The 20,237-nt window shown below is 37.4% G+C and overlaps 1 protein-coding gene across 2 annotated transcripts in view; it reads left to right on the forward strand.

Moving 5' to 3' along the window:
- The window catches only part of TNIK (TRAF2 and NCK interacting kinase), a 150,712-nt gene that overhangs the window by 30,539 nt on the left and 99,936 nt on the right, over positions 1-20,237 (forward strand). For both annotated transcript variants that reach the window (XM_083364459.1, XM_083364460.1), the window contains exons 4-7: positions 1,814-1,904; positions 4,103-4,233; positions 10,268-10,322; positions 13,112-13,190. In XM_083364459.1, coding sequence (XP_083220585.1) covers positions 1,814-1,904; positions 4,103-4,233; positions 10,268-10,322; positions 13,112-13,190 — 356 coding nt within the window. The remainder of the gene's footprint in view (positions 1-1,813; positions 1,905-4,102; positions 4,234-10,267; positions 10,323-13,111; positions 13,191-20,237) is intronic.

Below are 20,237 nucleotides of genomic sequence, written 5' to 3' on the forward strand. Positions count from 1 at the left end.
AAAAAAAACCATGAAAAATAAAGGTTGAATATTGGAATGTTCTCCCTTTCCATGAGATTCTTCCTGGCTCCTGTTCCTATTGTCTATCATTTATTACTGTTAGAAGTTTTGATTATTTTTATATCTAGATAGAATTGAGAGGGTATATTTACAGTATTCTCTCAATATTTTAAGATAGTCTTTATATGCTGCTGTTGTATAAAAATTGTTCACCTGAGTAACTTATTACTTTAAGGCTTCAGCATCTCTCTTTAATTACAGATAGTCCTCAATTTATGACTGGTCACTTAACGACTGCTTGAAGTTATGACGGACTTGAAAAAATGTTACAACTGTCGTATCACACCCCTCTGATTATGTGATCACATTTCAGGCACTTGGCAACAAGCTTGTATTTATGACTAGTTGCAGGGTCATGTGATTACATTTTGCAGGGGTTTTGCCAAGAAATGGCAGAAAACACCTGTGGGATCAGCTGGATTCTGACTTACAGCCGTGTGATTTGCTTATCAATTATTATAAAATGGCCATAAACCGAGTCCAGTCATGTGGCAACTTACCTTATGACCTCAACAACTTAGGACCAAATTTGCAGGCTCAGTTGTGATTGTAAGTTGAGGACTACCTATACAGGAATTAAAATTTTGCAGTAGAATGTGAGCTGGTTGGAAGACAGAGGTGAGAAAAGAGAAAATTTCCATTTCTAAGGCTTTATCCTGAGCTTATAAATTAATTTGCTAAGAGCTAATGTTATGCCTGTAACTAATCTCTGTTCTGAATTTAGTTGCTTAGAAAAGGGTCACAAGGTAAAAGATGGCTCCAAATGCTTGGTGGCTAGTCATTAGAGGACTGTATGAATGAATGATTCATAGTCACTTAAATCCAATGTATAATGAATGAATGAAAGTTATTTGGCTCTCTTCCTTGCTCGTCTTTGAAATCTGCTATTTCTTTTTAGAAGGAAAACTCCCTCTTTAATATTAATAGGAGCAGATGTATTAAAATCAGAGTTTCAGATCCCTTTATAGAAATGGGGAAAATCATTCAAAATAGGGATGAAGAAAGATATTTTCACGTAGAGGGACTCAAATGGAACAAAAAAAATTGTTTTGTTTTTTCCTACCATTTAGAATTCTTACTACAATAAGGGTGAGAATCAGGATAATTTCTGAATGTTATTACCGGTATGTTCTATGTGGAAATCATTTTGCTTTTTATTTACACAGCAAAGTCAGCTATGACATGCAAGTTCCACAAGAAACTGAAGACTTGCTATATATATTACAATCTCTCTGATACTATTTTTTAAAAATTTATTTTATGGAAATCCATAAAATGTTCACACTATACCTAGATTTTCTGCTAGAATCCTCTTAATGGCCATAGATGCAAATGAAGATCAAGCCAGCACAGTTTTATCTCAGAAGTGGGTAGACTACCCTTTTAGGATCTGCTTAATTCAATCTGATACAGCCATTCTGAGATCCAATAATTTGTACCACCTGCAAATAACTATCTATGAAGACTCTCAGTCATCCAGGTCATGGTTGTCCCAAAGTTGCTTTTTCAAGAGGCAACTGGACTTTCTTATTTTTCTTGAAAGACATTTCGCTTCTCATCCAAGAAGCTTCCTCAGTTCTGACTGGATAGTGGAGAATGGAATGATTTATATTGCAAATGACCAGCTGTCTGCAAGGAAACAAAATCAAAATAAAAATACAAAACAAAATTAAAATTAAAAAAATCAAAATAAATACATTCTCTTTAGTTGCAATATATTTATATTTATCATGTCTCTCACTGACTTCTCTAGGGCTTGAGTCATCTCCATCAACACAAAGTAATCCATCGAGATATTAAAGGCCAAAATGTTTTGCTTACTGAAAATGCAGAAGTTAAACTAGGTAAGATTTGGGGGACGGTGACTTTTTATTTAAAGAAAATACTAGGAAGGATGAAATGAGGCTTAACTGAAAAATCTTCATTAGTCCTGCCTTCTAAGGTAACCCCCAGGCCGCGGCCTGTTCGAGATGGGCAGGCGCGGACATGTGAAACTCCACTCACGTGAGTGGCAGGCAAACATGAACACAAGCAACCTCCCTCAAGCATCCTCTGCGCATGCAAGTGGAGCTTCGCGCATGACTGCATAAGTACCTGCCGCTCGCAAGAGTGGAGCTTCAAGCATGAGTTCAAGCACCCACAGCCCATGCATGAAGTTCCATTCACGCGAATGGAGATCACACGTGTCCGCCACTTGCACACATGGAGCTGTGTGCGCGCACACACCTGCCACTCACACACCCTTGCACCAGATATGAGCCGTCAAGCTGGAAAGGTTGGGGACTACTGTTCTAAGGAATACCAAAGCCGAGAATTTCTCTTGTTTGTATGAAGTAGACCTGAACATTGACTTTATAACAATCCTACTCTACTCAAGAAATTTCAGAGAGAAAAAATATTCAGGATTCGTATCCATGATGAACCCTAGAATATACAGCAATATACCACCAAAAGGCTGTGAAGAATACTAGATAATATGGCCTTCATTCTTTGAAGTTGTTATGTTCTTAAAATAAGACCCTTAAAATTCTTGAAAGTTTATGCTCTTACAAAAAATGGAAGAGATTCTGGCTAGGAATATTAGCAGACCATAATCCCTTCCAACTCTTTTGCTCTCAATGTCACTTCAAATTTTCTTGAGCATTTTTACAGTTCTCCACAGCCTATTTAAAATATGTTAATTTTGGATGGGTATTGAATAGGTAAAAGACACTAATTCAAGGATTTATACATTAAACATTAGTTGGTCCTTGAAGAGATGTGGGCAGAATGTTTAAAGAAGAGTTGGTCTCAAAAGTAACTAGAATTGATCAGTATTATTTGTGCAATTCTACTGTAGCTGAACTACAATGCATTCTTCAAGGAGATCCACACACAGGTCTCTGGTACTTAAAAAAACAAATAAACTTTATTGTATTTTGCCAGAAATGGTATATGATCTGACTCAACATTTGAGCGGTATCAAAAAAATAAATAAATCTGCAACCATGCAGTAGAACACAATGGAGATTTTATTTGCCTTTTTATTATTTTCATAATTGAATCATTGGAAAAAGATGTTTGATACAGTCTTGATATAGATTCATAACCATCAGGGAAGGAAATACTAAAATGCATCTTCTAAAAAGTAAGAATGAAGTTTTAGATAACTCCATTTCAATTTTTTAGCATAGGCTTTGGAAGCCTTTTCTGGCCTGTGGCTCTATGTTGTGATCTACAATGATCAAAATGCTTCTTTTTGTAGACTTGCAACAAGCTTGATCAGGAATCCGGTAGACCTTTTCCAACTAATAAATTTTGTTAAAGGTGCTTATGAGCTGCAGTTCCCTTTATTAGATGCACAGAGTGACTAGACTGATTTAGGATTTAAATTGGGTTGAGGTAGGGAAAAGTAGGGAAAGAGAGGGGAAGCTAGATTGATTATACAGATGAAAGGTACAGATAAAACAAATTACAAATACTTTATCAATTAACAATTGGATTTAAAAAAATTTAATTGCACAAAATCTTTTGATACATGGATTCAATAATTTCTTGTTCACTGGTGCTATTAAAGTCCTGCGTTTTAAAAGTCACATTGACTTTTTCTGCTATAGTATCCTGAGAGGTTGAAATACTATGATATTATCTTGTCCTTGTTTGACTTGGTTGGAAAAAGTGATCTCAATTTCCTGTTTTGTTTTTTTTACAATAATAAAGCTATATTCAATGACAACATTTCACAAGATCTCTTATGAGAACTCCAGAGTCTCAAATGTTTTCATCAAACATTTTTTTTTTAAAAAAAGACTTCTTCACCTGTTGAATTCTATAAAGATTCTTGGTCTACAAAATGGCCTATTTGATTTGACCCTCAAATCCATTTGATACAGGAGGAAGTGTACAGAGTGAGGAGACGGGCTGAAATTTCTTAGTATTCTGAAATGAATTGCCTTGTTCATGGGGGATGATCCTATATGAAATTTAGTTTATATCCTTTTAATGAGATCAGCTTTTTTTTAAACTTTTACCTCATTCAAATTCTCCTATTTTCAATTCAAAGTGGATTTTGGAGTCAGCGCTCAGCTAGACAGAACAGTTGGTCGAAGAAATACATTTATTGGAACACCGTATTGGATGGCACCTGAGGTGATTGCCTGTGATGAAAACCCCGATGCTACTTATGATTTCAAGGTATCTATAGCTATTGGCATAGATCACATTTAGTAACCAAAACTGTTTTAAAGCCAGTTTTAATCACAGAAAATAAGAGTACAGCTTGTAGGAGATCTAGGATCAGACCTGATTTACATATTGGAGCAATCTCAAGGATAAAATACATTATAGGCAAGATGTGAAGCATTTACATTTATGAGGGAGAACATTAGGCTCTAAAGACAGCTAGATTATTAGGAAAGTGGACTACGAGTGAAATTTACAAGGTGACAAGAAAGATATCCAGAGACATATGGGGAAGGAATCTTATTACTGATTCAGGTAAAGTTTTAGTTTAACCAAAAAATGTATACCCAGTTGGAACACAAAGTGTATGGCTTAATTCAGGGGTGTCAAACTCAATTGCATTGAGGGCCGCATCAGCATTGCGGTTGCCTTCAGGGGGCCGGGTGGGCGTGGCCTACTGGGTGGGCGTGGGTAGAGTGTGTATGGCCTACTGGGTGGGCATGGCCAGCTCTACATCTTCGCATCAAGGGTGCCTATGGGGGCCTGGGCAGGAGTGGGACAGATCTGAGGGTCTCTGGCAGAAGGAGGGTCTCTGGGCCAGGGCCAAGGCAGTGGGGGCCGTTCCCTCACTGTTTCCAGGATGGCTTCGCGGGCCACATGAAACCAGATCCGGCCCCCGGGCCTTGTGTTTGACATGTCTGGCTTAATTAGTAATGATCAGTGTGCAATTAGAGAGCAAATAATTATTTTGCATTAAACCTGACTTTAGTGTGTTTCCTTCCTTCCTTCCTTCCTTCCTTCCTTCCTTCCTTCCTTCCTTCCTTCCTTCCTTCCTTCCTTCCTTTTTATTACAGAAGGGCTTATCAAAGTAAAAACTATAAGAGAAAAATAGATAATGAAGAATAGTAAATAGTGAAAATAGAAATAAGAAAAAGAAAGATTACAAAGAAACATGAAGTTTTATCTTCTTGAGAAAGATCAAAAACAACCAACCTTCTTAACCCGGTTGGTTAAGAAAGTTGAAATCCCCTTTGTATGCTTCCTTAAAAGCAGACAGCAGATTCATTTTCTGAAGGAAAGAAACTTATGCAGACCTTCTGTTTTGCCATCATTAAATAGTTTCCTTGCTGATTTTCTGTTCTGAACAGAGCTTAAAGAGAAAAATGTTCCATAAGGCCATCGCTGGAAAGATATTGATTTGGGATTGCAGTTACAATTTTAGCTTTCAGGTCAAATGCTTCTGTCATGCATTTTTCCTTTTTCTCCCAACATAGTCATTAACTACAATAAGTAGGGATAGCAGCGACAGACACATGGAGAACACCAGAAAATTGGGCTAGTTACTTACAGATTGTAAGCCTAAAGTCAGAGCCAAGGACTTCAGGGACTGTTACCATGTTTTCCCGAAAATAAGATCCAGTCATAAAAGAGCCAAGCTTGATGACCCCTGATCTAGGCTGTAGCAATGGTAGTATTTGGCCTTTACCATTTGCAGCTCATAAAAGTGTTACTGAACTAGCTAACTCAATTAACAGGCAGCAGAAACATGTACGTGCCACCAAAGGAGAATTTGTTGATAGTTAACTGATTTGAAAGAGGCATTAGTGATCTAACTCTTGGCTTAAGAAAGAGAAAATCCTCGTTGGTTCCAACAGGATTAAATAACTGTAAGTTTGTTTCAGAGCTTCACTTTGTGGTGAGTTAATAAGGTCACTGCACACCATGAACCTTGGAGAAAACAGTTTTTTTTTGAAACCCATATCAATCTAGAAGTATAGTAAGACTTGGATGGGAAACAGCATCAATTGCCATAATGGATTGTTTGCATCATGAGCTGGAACAGGGAGTGTGATGTTATAATTTTTCTTTCCCCTTCAAAGCTGTTTAACATAATAGAGAATCACAATCCTATTTTGTTAGTGAAAGTACTTGATGGGCGGCATTGCCCTCTTCTATAGAAACTGAATGCCAGTAACTATTGTAAACTGCTTAGAGGAGGCTGGAAGGCATTGTGAAGCGATCTATAAGGCTAAGTGCTATTGTATTGTTTAGTGCTGTAGGGTATCTAACAGTCTACCATGTTGTTCTCTCCACTTTAATACTGACATTTTGGTAACTATTTTACCAAAAGTTTGGAATCTGATATTGTCTGAAATAACTAGACTTTTCTCCTTTTCATCCCTGTATAGCTACAGACTAGGAATGCTTTCTGGCCATATTCTGGGATAGCTGGGCCAAATCATCATTTATTGTCTTAATCTAATGAGAAAAAATGGGTCTCTGTCTCTCTCATTTAGATCGTTTTATTGATGTTATATTAGGATCCCCTTGAAGACTGGGAAACTACAATAGGCCATGGAGGATATGTAGTTCTGCTCTTAGTTTCATTGTACTGGATCCTGCTTGCTGGCAGTCTTAATATCCTAAGTGGCTAAGTGGCTTTCATTAATTTAATATCCTAAGTCCTAAGTGGCTTTCATTCTATCTTTAGCTAACTGAAGATGGGAATAAAAAGAAGCAAAGATGAAAAAAGGAAGCAAGATACAATAAGAAAAAGTAGAAGCAGACTTTTATTTGTGTTAGAACTGGTTTTCAAATTTTGGTATATTTAAAGGTGCAGATTGGATCTGTTGAATTTGACCAATTGTCTCAAGTAAATAAATGCACAAATCATTTAAGCTCACACCTAAGTTTTGCACTCTCCTTCTTCACCCGCAACAAGAGGCTCTTTAGTTCTTCTTCACTTTCTGCCATTGGAGTGGTATCATCTGCATATCTTAGGTTGCTGATATTTTTTCCGGCAATCTTAATTCCAACTTTTGATTCATCTAGCCCTGCTTAGATAGATATCCTTTATTGTCATTTTTTACTGTGGGTACAATGGTACATATTAAAAATGAAATTTAGTTGCTCTCAAAGTGTACACATACATAGCACATTTAAATATACTATATGCAACATATGTATAGGTAAAATTATATGTATACCCTTACATATAAGTAACATATACTGTAAATCTTACTCCCTGTCCATCCTGAATGCATAATGGAAGGAGGAAGCTTTGGGGGGGGGGAAAGTTTTAAAACTTCAGATATCCTAGCCTTTTTTTAATAAAACAGAGCTCACTTAATAATATCTACATAATTATATAGTTAATACCTCATAAATAAATAATGTCATATCACAAAGGCAAGAGATAAATCCTGTATTGTAGAAATGTCTCTTCACTGTTTCCCTAGCTGCCTTTTTTTTTAATAAAAAAAAGAAGCAGATGATTATGTCTTGGCACAAAAAATGAAAATGTGGCAGACCTGCCACTCCAGCATCCAAATTTTAATATGTAATGCTAACAGTCATAAAATAAGAGAACGAATCTGTGTTTTCTGTTCCCCCCCCCTCTAATTTGGGATATAGTTATTGACTTAAATTGGGAAGTTTTAACAGCATGTCTATATTATAAATATCCATTTGTTCTATAATGGTCACATTTTCTCCAACTTTCTAGTTCACAAAAGAAAATTGGGTCTATAATATGGAACCAGTGCCCAGAACCGTCTTTCACAAATCTGCAATGCCACCGAATGATAATTCCTGGGGTCTGTAGAGAAAGGGGATAACCAGTTGCTGAGGTCATGAAGAAGGCTACTCATTTATTAAACCATTTTTAAGTACAGCTGAAACACATGCACTTGCACACGTGCAAGAAACTTAAGTCTACATGCATATTTCTATCATGCATACCTAAACATAACCTTGTGGTGGGACAGCTGTATTACCACAGTGAAAATGTCTCGTTAGTAGAATTTGCAAAGAGCATTTTGGAGTGAAGTAAAAGAAAAGAAAAAAGGCAACAGGCAAGAACTGGTAGAAGAAGCTAAGTTAATAAAAAGGAGAAAGATGGAAAGAGAAGAAGCAGCATTAGACAAGACTGGAAAGGAAAGTTTTCATAAGAGTTTTATCAGGTAATCAAAAGTAAGAGTATAAAATGATAAAACAACTAATTGTAGTATTAAAAATCAGGTGGCAACATACCAAAACACTCAGTTAGAAGGAATATTTTCTCCTTTAAGAAAATATATTGCAACTGCTTGAATTGCATTCCAGGACAGAGTGTCAACCTTACTAGGTTAGGTAGACCAGAAAGAAGACATGACTAGATGAGCTAATTCTATTTTATTGTAAAACTACATTAGCGGAATCATTTGAAACACCTTTATACATTCTTGACAACTTATCTGGCAATGATATATCATCATATAAAAGTTTTCTTTTAAATTATAGTTTAGTGTGAAAAAAATTTTTTACAAAGGAAATGGTGATACACCCAGAGAGGCATCTTCACAGAAAACCTTGTTTTATATTTATTCCAAATTCTTAAGATCTAACAAAATGGTTATTAAAATCAACATTTACTTTAACCTTGTCATAGTATAAATAGCCATGCCATCCAAATCTTAATTCCTCAGCATCTTGCAGTAATTTGTATCTAACTATTGGCTTTTTCCCTTGCCATATAAAATTGAAGATATCCATCTGCCATTGTTTAAATGGAGTATCCATGAAGTATTGAAATAGAAAGAGCATCTTTAGTAAAACATTCATCTTAATTACAGAAATTCTACCCATTAATGGTAATTGCAGTTTATCCCATCTCAATAAGTCCATTTTGATGTCATTCCAAAGAGGCACATAGTTGTTTTGAAACAATTTTGCATTTGTATTTGCCAATATAACCCCCAGGTATTTCACCTTCTCAACTTTAAAGCCAGATTTTTAGTCAATATGTCACTGTCCTATATGTCTCTTATTTGACCATTCCCTAGATGACATTCACATGCCATCTGTAGTATATACTTGCACTCACAATTCAAAGGTATTTTTAATGCAGTTCAAACATGATTTATTAGATAAAAATCAAAATACCTATGTCTGTTTTCTAATGCAGTTTTTCAAATAATTATTTGTAAGTTGCTTGAATTCATTTTTTCCCCTTTGTCATATGTCAGATTTAAGATTTCCCAATAGTATTTTTGCAGAAATTTGTCAGCTCTCCTTTGAAGAAGGTTGAATTTGATAAAATACTTGCTATTTATGTGAGTAGTTTCTCAAAAATCTACTTTTCAGAACAAAAGCCTTTGTGATGATTAGCAATCATACGTTTTGTATATCTTATTATTCTTGCAAATGCCCTTTGAGATAGTTCATATAATGCTATGAGAATTTGGTATGACTGAAGAAACATAAAAGGCGATTGTTTGCAGTGGGAATGGATTTATTAAGAATTGTATAACATGACAAGAAAAGATAGGGACAAGAATCAATAATAGACTATTTGAAAATAAACATCTTGTGATAAGTTTTAAATCATAAAACAAATATATAAAGGAAATGTGAATAGATTGAGAGATAGATAATACTTCTTCTACCTATTATGGTAGAAGAAGTAAGGATGGTTTGTAAGATCAGAAAACTGTAGAAAGATCTAGTACTGTAAATAGTATTAGTGTAAACTAGGCTTTGTTTAATTTCAATTTCTGCTTCAATTTCTTTTTACTTACGTATTATTTCTTACTCTATTGTTACACCTTGCATAATAGAGCAATAGGTGTGTATGTATATATAAAGCTATAAGTCTGAAAGTTATCCAAATTAGGGAAGATAGGATTAAGAGTATTTGAGGAAATAAGAAAAGTGAAGCTAATATTTTTCTCTTGCGAAAATATTAATTTTTCAAATATTTAGTTCCTATTGATAGAGAAACACATTGGATTATACAGCTTCAGTATACTATAATAGCACTGTATTTTGATTTGGGTTTCTCTTAATTTCTCCGATGCTCCTGTCTGACAGTGGAAAGAACATAAAAATGGGTTTATGAAAGGTCCAAGTCTTCTGAACTTGAGGAATCAAAAGTTCAGAAATTTATTCAGACAATTTTTGAGGAAACTTACAGATATAAGGTGCCAAGAAGTCCTTCCTATATAGTAGTAACTCTCGTATGTGGTACATCACTGAAAGTTGTGTTACTTTTGGTTGTTTCTTTCAGAGTGATTTGTGGTCTTTAGGGATAACAGCCATCGAAATGGCAGAAGGAGCTCCCCGTGAGTATATTTGAATTTTATGCTTTATCATAGTTTGGATTGCTGCTTGTTAAAATTCATTATGCAGCGGTAGAAATTCCAATTCAGTATGATATGTTATATGCAAATATTCCCTAAGTAAAGATTTGTTGAATAAAGTGATGAGTTCAGGAACTAACGTTTGGCTTTTAGGTAGACTCAAAGCACACATATAGACCAGATTGTCATGATATGATACCTCTCAGAGTTTCCTCAAATGGTGAGATAGATGGCAAATAAATTTGATGATAATAATAATAACAACAACATACAGGCACCTGCCACATAACACCCCAGGCTTAACAACTGTTGATAAGAAAGACAAAAAAAAAGTCTGGATTGTGGACATGGCAGTACCTGGAGACAGAAGAATAGAAGAGAAAGACCTGGAGAAGATAACGAAACACATAGACCTGCAAGTATAAATAGGGTTAGTGTGGCAAAAAAAAAAAAAGCAAAGGTAGTACCAGTGGTAATAGGCGCCTTGGGTGAAATCCCAAACAACTTGAGCACCACTTGAATACCATCGGCATTGACAAATTCACCATCTGTCAATTGCAAAAGACAGCTTTACTCAGAACAGCTTAATCCTGCAATGATACCTCTAATACCACCAAACATCCACATCCCAGATCCTCCGGAAAGACTCGATAGGTGGATAAAAATGCCAACTCCAGTCTGAACATCTGGCTGACTGTGCGACAAACCATAATACATTGAGTCTTTGGCTAGATTTATTGATAGTCTTATACGAAGCAGACCATAATGAGATATTAAAATATGTACTAGGAGATGAGCTCAATTTCTTCCCCTTCACCTTTCCGTCATATTAAACTTTCCTTTAATTATTAGTTCCATTTCTTGTGGTTTGTGTAAACATAGATATATCCATATAGCTGATATAACAAAGCAACTAAAAGAGTTACTGATAAATGCTTCGTTCGAATTTTATCTTTGACATGAAATTGTTGCGTGGCTGGATATTTAAATCAATGCTAGCTTTGCATAACAAGAATATAATAATAAAACAACATTAAAAGTAGAAGACATAAATGTCGCATCAGTTAAAACATTTCAGTATCAAAAATTAAAATTCAACTGTTTAATTTTGACAACAGAAGACTGGGGGGAATGAAAGAGAGGAGAAGTCCTCTTCAAGTATCTAATGGAGTGTCAACATTGAAGAAGGTCATGGTTTTCTGTTGTCTTGGAGGGTAGCATATAGAATAATGGAATTAAGTTAGAGGAAGGCAGATTCCAGCTGAATGTTAATAAAAAGCTTCTAGCAGAGCAGTTTGAAAGTGGTTACCTAGGGAATTGCTGGAATCATAAACTTGGCAGCCATCTGTTGGGGATACTTAAATTCCTGTACTGAGCAGGGAATTGGATTCAGTGACCTAAATAACCCTTTTCAACTTCATGATTCTAAGCAGGGCTTCTCTTTAACTACACAGAAAAACCTGCAACAGCCGACATCAACGGCAACAAACTATGGAAAGAATGATCTACTTTAGAAAGTATTAAGACACAAATTGATGACTGGGTTCCCATATCCCACTAAACTATAATTAAACCATTTTTTTCTTGAATAAACCACAATATACACACACAACACACTGAGCCTCTGTGGGTCACAAACCTCAGATGCCAGATGTATACAATGTGCTAAGCAATAAACAAGCAAAGCATTTCGTTTATTTACAAGATTTATATGACTGCCCAACTTTAATGATTGTGATGCTTGGTGGTCTACTTTAATAAAGCTAAAGAAAAACTGAAATTAAAGCCAGCAGTGTCAACAAAAATGCCAAAAATTGACAATTCCTATCACATATAGGCTAATCAACATACATTTCTCAAAAATGGACTCTTCTATACCACTTTGTCAACAACCTAAAAAAGTAAAGTTGGAGACAGGATGAAAACTGTCCAGCTTTGTTGGATCCTCCAATAACTTCTTGAAGAGGAAGGCCACCATATCCTTAAGAGCTGGTGGAACTACCTACTCCCTTGAAGATGTATTTACCACAATGTGAATCCAACCATGCAAATCCTCCCCTGAGGATTAGGAAGACCATGAATCTAAAGTACAAAATGGTCACACTGATCGTGACTTTGTCCACTTCCTTAGAACGAACATGTTCAAACTCATCCAAGGTAACCAGTTAAGACTGTGTCTCAGTCAGCACCATTGGAGTTGCATAGGCAAATTCCAACTTCCAAGAAGTCTGAATGACTTCTCCAACTTTTCCAGCTTCTCCTTCTTCAGGGGTGACCAGATCCTGAGGAAGGCATTAGCTGGCTTGCAGTGGATGCAATAAGAGCAGTGAAATAATTATATCTTACCACTTTTACTGTCACAAGGACACATACCTGTGCTCAGAAACATTCTTCATCTTTTTCCAGTGGCTGTCTGGACATCTTTCTGTTGTTTTTTTTTTCATTCAGAGATCCTCTGAAGAACAGAAGGACTCTTGGAATCCACAAGCAGAGAGAGTCCATACAGAGGCAGTCTGATCAAAGCCCAAATAAGCTATGATTAAGGTCTCAGAGCATAGTTGATGCACAGTCAAACTATGCACCAGAGCCTCAGAGATAACCTCGCTTACCTTATGATCAAGTGGGATCCATGAACCTAGTCACTAAATTGATCTTCCTTCATCACATGCAAATTTTACCCTAGGATTCAATGTCTTTACTAGAATGTTCTCTTTTTTTCCATTACACTTGACAGTTTGTTTAATGCCTTCTCTCTCTTTTTGGTTTCTCAGCCCTTTGTGATATGCATCCCATGAGAGCCTTGTTCCTCATTCCCCGAAACCCAGCCCCCAGGTTGAAATCAAAGAAGTGGTGAGCATATCTTTCTTCTACTCTCCCTAGGTGCATGCTGTAAGAAGCCATTATACTTTACTTCCTCTTTGTCATCTGGCAGCAATGAAATGCTTCTTGTTCAGTCTGGGACAATATGAGTGCATCTACAGGAATTTGAATATCTTGTGGGAGTATAAACTTTTTCATATTGGCATTGCAAACAATTGTCATGGATTGCTGAGCACTGATAAACAAGGCAAAAGGAGGATCCAAATTTTGGTCTAGTGGTTAAGGCACCAGGCTAGAAACTAGGAGATTGTGAATTCTAGTCCTGCCTTAGGCATAAAAGCCAGCTGGGTGACCTTAAGCTGGCCATTCTCTTTCAGCCCAACTCAGTTCATAGGGTTGTGGAAATATAGGAGGAGGAAGGAGTAATATGTTTGCTGTCTTGACTTATTTTTAAAATTAATAAAGGCAGGATAATTAATCAATTAATGTGGTCCCAATCCACATCCACCCTTTGCTTGGTGGCTGCCAATTAATCAATAAAAGCCATATCTTTTCATTACCTATTGAGACCTGGCTGTGCTTCTTCACTTTGACTGTAAGAAAAAAATAGACTCTTAGTCATACGTTTACATGCATAAATTAATTAGGAGTTATAAATCTCTCACGATACAGATTGAATTTGTGATTCAATCTGAGTTTGCAATTCAAATTAAATTGATTAGTTTCATTGCAAAGATTTTACTGGACAAAAATGTCTTTTTGTACATGTGGAGTCCAATAAATCTTCAAATAGATTTGAAAGCAGCTGATTCTGTTTGACGCATCATCTTCCTTTGGCAATTTGGCTCAAAGAGAGTAGTTTGATCAAATTACTTTATAATGGAATCTTCAAACTGAAGTTGTGCGTGGCTCTAATTTTGATCATGGTCTCAATCTCCACATTCCATGTCAGTAGATATAGATCCTGTTTAGATTTTTGCATCTTCTTGACATGGGTAACCACAGGATATGATTAAAAGAAGTCATTTTACAGTTGGGCGATGCCTACACTGAATTAAATAAGAAAGCAAATGGCATCATTTTTACATGTATTGCACCTCTGACATACATTAAAAATAAAGCTTCTATTGCATCTTCATTGCTGCGATCTTGACTTTTTTTTAACCACCTAACAGAATAACAGAATTGGAAGGGACCTTGGAGGTCTTCTAGTCCAACCCCCTGCTCAGGCAGGAAATCCTACACTATTTCAGAGAAATGGCTGTCCAGACTCTTCTTAAAAGCTTTCACTGTTGGAGCACCCAAAACTTCTGGAAGCAGATTGCTCCATTGATTAATTGTTCTAACCATCAAGAAATTTCTCCTTGATTAGCTTCCATCCATTGCTTCTTGCCCTGCCTTCAGGTGTTTTGGAGAATAGGTTGATTCCCCTCTTCTTTGTGGCAACCCCTGAGATATTGGAACACTGCTTTCATGTCACCCCTAGTCCTTCTTTTCATTAAACTAGAATATCCAATTCCAGCAGCCATTCCTTACATGTTTTAGCCTCCAGTCCCCCTGATCATCTTTGTTGCTCTTCTTTGCACTCTTTCTAGAGTCTCAACATCTTTTTTACATTGTGGTCACCAAAACTGGAGGCAGTTCCAAGGCGTTATAAAGTGGTATTAACACTTCACGTGAACTTGATTCTATCCTTCCATTAGTGCAGCCTAGACCTATGTTGGCTTTTTTGCTGGCTCATATTTAAGTGATTGTCCACTAGGACTCCGAGATCCCTCTCACAGTTACTACTATTGAGTGAGGTACCACCATACCTGTGCGTTTGGTTTTTCTTTTCTAAATGTAGAACCTTACTTTTTTCCCCATTGAATTTCATTTTGTTAGATAACGCCTAATGTTCAAGTCTGTCAAGATCCTTCTGTATCTTAAGTCTATCTTTTCGAGTGTTGGCTATTCCTGCCAGCTTGATGTCATCTGCAAATTTGATGAGTTCTACATCTATCCCCTCATCCAAATCATTCATGAGGATGTTGAAGAGCACTGGGCCTAAAACAGAGCCTTGGGATACCCCACTTCATACTTCCCTCCATGTAGATGCAGTTCCATTGAGGAATACACATTGAGTGCGGTTGGTCAGACAATTATGAATCCATCTGGTGGTGATGGTGTCTAACCCACATTTTTCTATCTTATCAAGTAGTACTTTGTGATCTACTTTATCAAATGCCTTACTTAAGTCCAACTAAATTATATCCACAGCATTCCTCTGATCCACTAATTTTGTCACTTTGTCAAAGAATGCAATAAGATTTTTCTGGCATGATCTGTTTTTGACAATCCCATGTTGGCTTTTGGTTATGATTTTGTTTGCCTATAAGTATTCGCTGGTTCATTTCTTGATTATCTTTTCCAGAATCTTCCCAGGTATTGAGGTCAGGCTGATAGGTCTGTAGTTTCCTGGATCTATTTTTTCTCTCTTTTTGAATGGGAACTAGATCAGCTCTTTTCCAGTCCTCTGGTGGTTCCCCAGTACTCCAAGATCTTTGAAAGGTATAGGTTTAGGTTTTAGGTTTTATTTAATTTGTATACCGCCCTTCTCCCTAGGGACTCAGGGCGGTTCACAGGGCATATATAAATAACAATACAAAAGTTAAAAAAGATTAAACCAATGCCCAGTTAAAAAACAATAGTACAATACTAAGAACAACAATTTAAAAACCCATATTCCCCCATCAGGCCAGACCAGCTAATTCAAATAAGTGGGTCTTCAGGCCGCGACGGAAGGTTCGGAGGTCTGATGACATCCGGAGCTCCACCGGCAGTTGATTCCATAATGCCGGAGCGCCCACAGAGAAGGCCCTCCCCCTGGGGGCCACCAGTCGGCATTCCCTGACCGGAGGCACCCTGAGGAGGCCCTCTCTGTGGGAACGCACAGGGCGTTAGTTCAATGGTTCTGAGATCATGTCTGCCACCTGGTCCTGGTGATTTGAACTCATGTAGGGTGGACAGGTGCTTACTTACCATTTTCTTGCCTATTTTAACTTGTGTTTCTAATCTGTTTTTTACAGTACTGTTTTTGATAGGTTGGACTGCTTTTTCCCCTTGTGTAAAGACAGATGCAAAAAACTGAGTTAAGTAATTCTGCTTTCTTCCTGTTGCTTGTCACCTTCTTGCCACTTTCTCCCATGAATGGAACAATCGTTTCCTTGACTTTTTTTCTTGTTTTTTACATGTTGAAAGAAGCTTTTTTGAAAAAATTCCAATATGATCACTCCCCCCAAGGTTCGTGTAGCTTCAACAACTTCTACATTTCATCTCTGTTATTGAGAATTAAGTTCAATGTGACTGATCCGCTAGTTTCCTTCTCTTCTTTTGGGGAAACAAAGTTGTCTGTTAGGTTTGTCAGGAATCTCTTTGATCGTCCACTTGATGCAGAGTTTGTCTCCCAGTTGATGTCACGGTAATTAAAGTCCCCCATTACTATTGTGATGTGCTCCCTACGTATCTTAGTTAACTGACTAGCAAAAAGTTCATCTTATTTCTTCTGTTTGGTTGGGTGGCCTAAAGTATAAACCTATGACAATGTCATTGCCCCACCTTTTCTATTGACCCAAATGCATTCAAGACAGTTTTCATTATTGTTGTGCTCTATTTCTGTAGAGATGTAGTTATTTATTATATAAAGTGCAACTCCACCTCTGCTTTTATTTGGTCTGTTTTTTAAAAAATAATAATTTAAATCCCTCTAGCTATATATTCCATTTGTGGGTTTCATCCCACCACGTTTCCATAATGGCAACAATATCATATCTGCTCTCATTTACTTGAATTTCTAATTCACCCTGTTTATTGATCATACTCTGTGTATACTGTGCATACATATTCCTCATACTTTGCAACCACCCTCTTGTTAGCCTTCCTCTTTTAGTTTTCAAGCTTTAGTGATAGAGAAGAAAGCAACATTTAACAATGTAGTTTGTTTAGAGAACTTGGGTGTAAAGTTCAAGGAGAAGTGGTATTTATTTATTTATTTATTTATTTATTTATTGATTTGATTTGATTTGATTTGATTTGATTTGATTTGATTTGTATACCGCCCTTCTCCCCAAGGACTCAGGGCGGTGAACAGTGACATAAATATCAAAATGCACAAATACAGAAATTGAAAACAAATTAAACCCTAATGCCCAAATGCAGAAGATAAGTTACATTAAAACAATAATTACAACAGAACCCGTCAGACCAGACCAGATTGCTCAAACAGATAGGTTTAATAGCAATGTTCCAATATCTATGGGACTGTCACAAAGAATAGGGGATCAATCTATTCTCCGAAGCACCTGAAGAAATGGATGGAAACTAGTCAAGGAGAGAAGCAACGTAGAACTAAGGAGGAATTTCCTGACAGAACAATTAATTAATGGAACAACCTGCCTTCAGAAGTTGTGAATGCTCCAACACTGGAAGTTTTTAAGAAGAGATTGAACAACCATTTGTTTGAAATGGTATGGGGTTTCCTATCTGAGCAGAGGGTTAGACTAGAAGACCTCCAGGGTCCTTTCAATTCAGTTTCGCTGTTAGCACTAAGGACTCCACAGTTAGGCATGGAGCCCACGTATATTTTCTTCTTTTGCAATATTGGCGAATATCTGTATATTTTTTTTCCTTCTGTTGAATATCTCATCTTAGCTGAAAACATTCCATGCTATTTTTTGCAAGAAAAAAATGTGTGTATTTATACATAACTCTTCTGAAAGGCACTGGATAGTTAAGAAAGGCACATATGACTTATCACTCTGAATTACTGATGAACATGATGTAGTGCAGAAGGCCTGCTGCAATGACCCCATGTAACTCTTGCTGCTAGCAGCAAAAGAGAAAAGGCGAGAGAGATAATCTGGCTATGCAAAGTAGTCGGCAGAAGCTGGACAGCTGGGAATGCCAGATAAACACAGCTTTATATCTTCCGTAATCCATCTCTCCTCCTTTGCCAGTAGGTTAGGAATGCTATTGTTTATTGTAAGCCACCCAGTGTCTTGTATATGAGATGGGCAACTATTTAAATCCAAACAAACAGACTTGCCCAAGTAGAAGATAAGGAGGGACAACCAAGTTGGGTATGAAGTAAAAGGTGAAATTAAAATCCATGCACAGTCTTGGTACAAAAGGAGCAGCCTGTTTATTAATTCTGTTCTTTTGAAAATATTGACATAAACAGGTTTTGTGGTTAGCAGAAAGTTCTTGCTGCATGGTGAGTTTCATTTGTGGGAAACCCCTATCCAATTTTTTTAAAACATTTTTTCTATTTTCTCTAACAAAGCTCCATTGACATTTTTCTGCTCCTGAAAACTTTTATCACATGGCTTCCTGATTTTAGTAATGAAGGAATTGGATACAGGGCAATTATTTCATTCGGTAATATGTGGGAAAAGGTATCACAGGACCCCTATGTTCGTAATTTAAAAGTTATCTATGTGCTATAAAGTGGAAACCTGCTGTATTTGTAAGGTAAAATGGCAAAAAAGGATTTGGCTAATGTTGAATATATATCCTGCTTACAACTACAGTTGCCAGCATTCCCAATCCATCAGGAAGAGATCACCTCTTATCAACCTGAATTGAAATTCAGTTTATTTCCATGCATACACACAGAGAGACACACAAACACATTCTGTTATCTCAGCCAATTTGATAATTGGTGCTAACTGTTGTCTGAACTATGTTTTGCAAGAACCACAGTTGCAACAGTGCCCAATCTTCATTGAGAAGGGACCCTGTGGTGGGTTGAGAACTAGTATATAGCGTCCTGCACTGAACAGGGGTTGGATTTAACAGCCTGTGAAAGCAGCATGGGACATGGAGAAAATTCATAAGTACGGCCTCTCACAAAGTTCCTTGCAGTACAGAGAGTCCTCGACTTACGGCCACAGCTGAGCCCAATATTTCTGTTGGTAAAGGAAACATTTGTTGAGGGAATTTTGCCCCATTTAACGAGCTCTCCACAGTTGTTACGTGAAATCACTCCAGTTATTAAGATAGTAATACAGCTGATAAGTGAATCTGGCTTCCCCACCGACTTTGCTAGAAGGAGGAAGCAAAAGCTGATCACATGACCCCAGGACTCTGCAAACATCATAAATATGAGTCGGTTGCCAAGTGTCCGAATTTTGGTCATGTGACCATGGAGATGCTGCAATGGCTATAAATATGAAAAACGGTGATGTCACTTCTTACAGTGCTGTTGTGACTTTGAATTGTCACTAAATGAACCATTGTAAGTCGAGGATTGCCTATAGATAATTTTTTTTTACAACACCCCTTTCTCAAAGATAAAACGCATTTACCACCAAGGGACTTCCGGTGGCGGCGCGGCGCCGAAGACAGCCTCTCCGGGCTGCCCGCGGCTCAGCTGAGTTATTTTCGCCCGAAACAGCGCCGATCAGCTGTTCGGGCGAATTTGAAGCCCCCTCCTCGGGAGAAGAGGAGGGGGTGAGCTCCCAGGTAGGGGTAGAGTTCTCCAGGGCCGCCTGAGCTTATGGCTTGGGCGGCTGAAGGATTGAACTCCCCCGTAGCCTGGGCTGCTCCCAGCTGGCCAGCGCCTCTGCTCCTGATTTCTTGGAGCAGAGCCAGGCGTCTGCGACCACCCCTGCCTGAAGGAATGACTATGGATTAAAGGAGCAGGCAGAGCGATACAAGAGGAAAAGGTGAAGAGGATTATTATATTTTACTCTCCAGCTTGATGGACTTTTTTTGGATTATAAATCTGAAGTGAAAGTGCGTCACAATTGGTAAAAGATGGCGGCTAAACCACCCCCTAAAACTCTTCGGAGTGCTGGAACTTCTCCGGTGCAACAATCATTACTGCAGGCGCTGCATCCTCCTGATGTATTGACATCAAAGGACTTACAAGATGCTCTTGAAAAACACACCCAGGTAATTTTGGAATCAATTAATGATAGATTTGCACAGATGGAGGAGAAATTGGAGAAATTGGAGGAGAGAATGGAGGAGAGGATGGAACAGAAGTTCAGAGTGATGAAGGTAGACATCTTGTCTTCAGTGTGTAAAGTGGCTCGT

The sequence above is a fragment of the Vipera ursinii genome, assembly GCF_947247035.1.
Source record: "Vipera ursinii genome assembly, chromosome: 5".
Taxonomy (NCBI): domain Eukaryota; kingdom Metazoa; phylum Chordata; class Lepidosauria; order Squamata; family Viperidae; genus Vipera; species Vipera ursinii.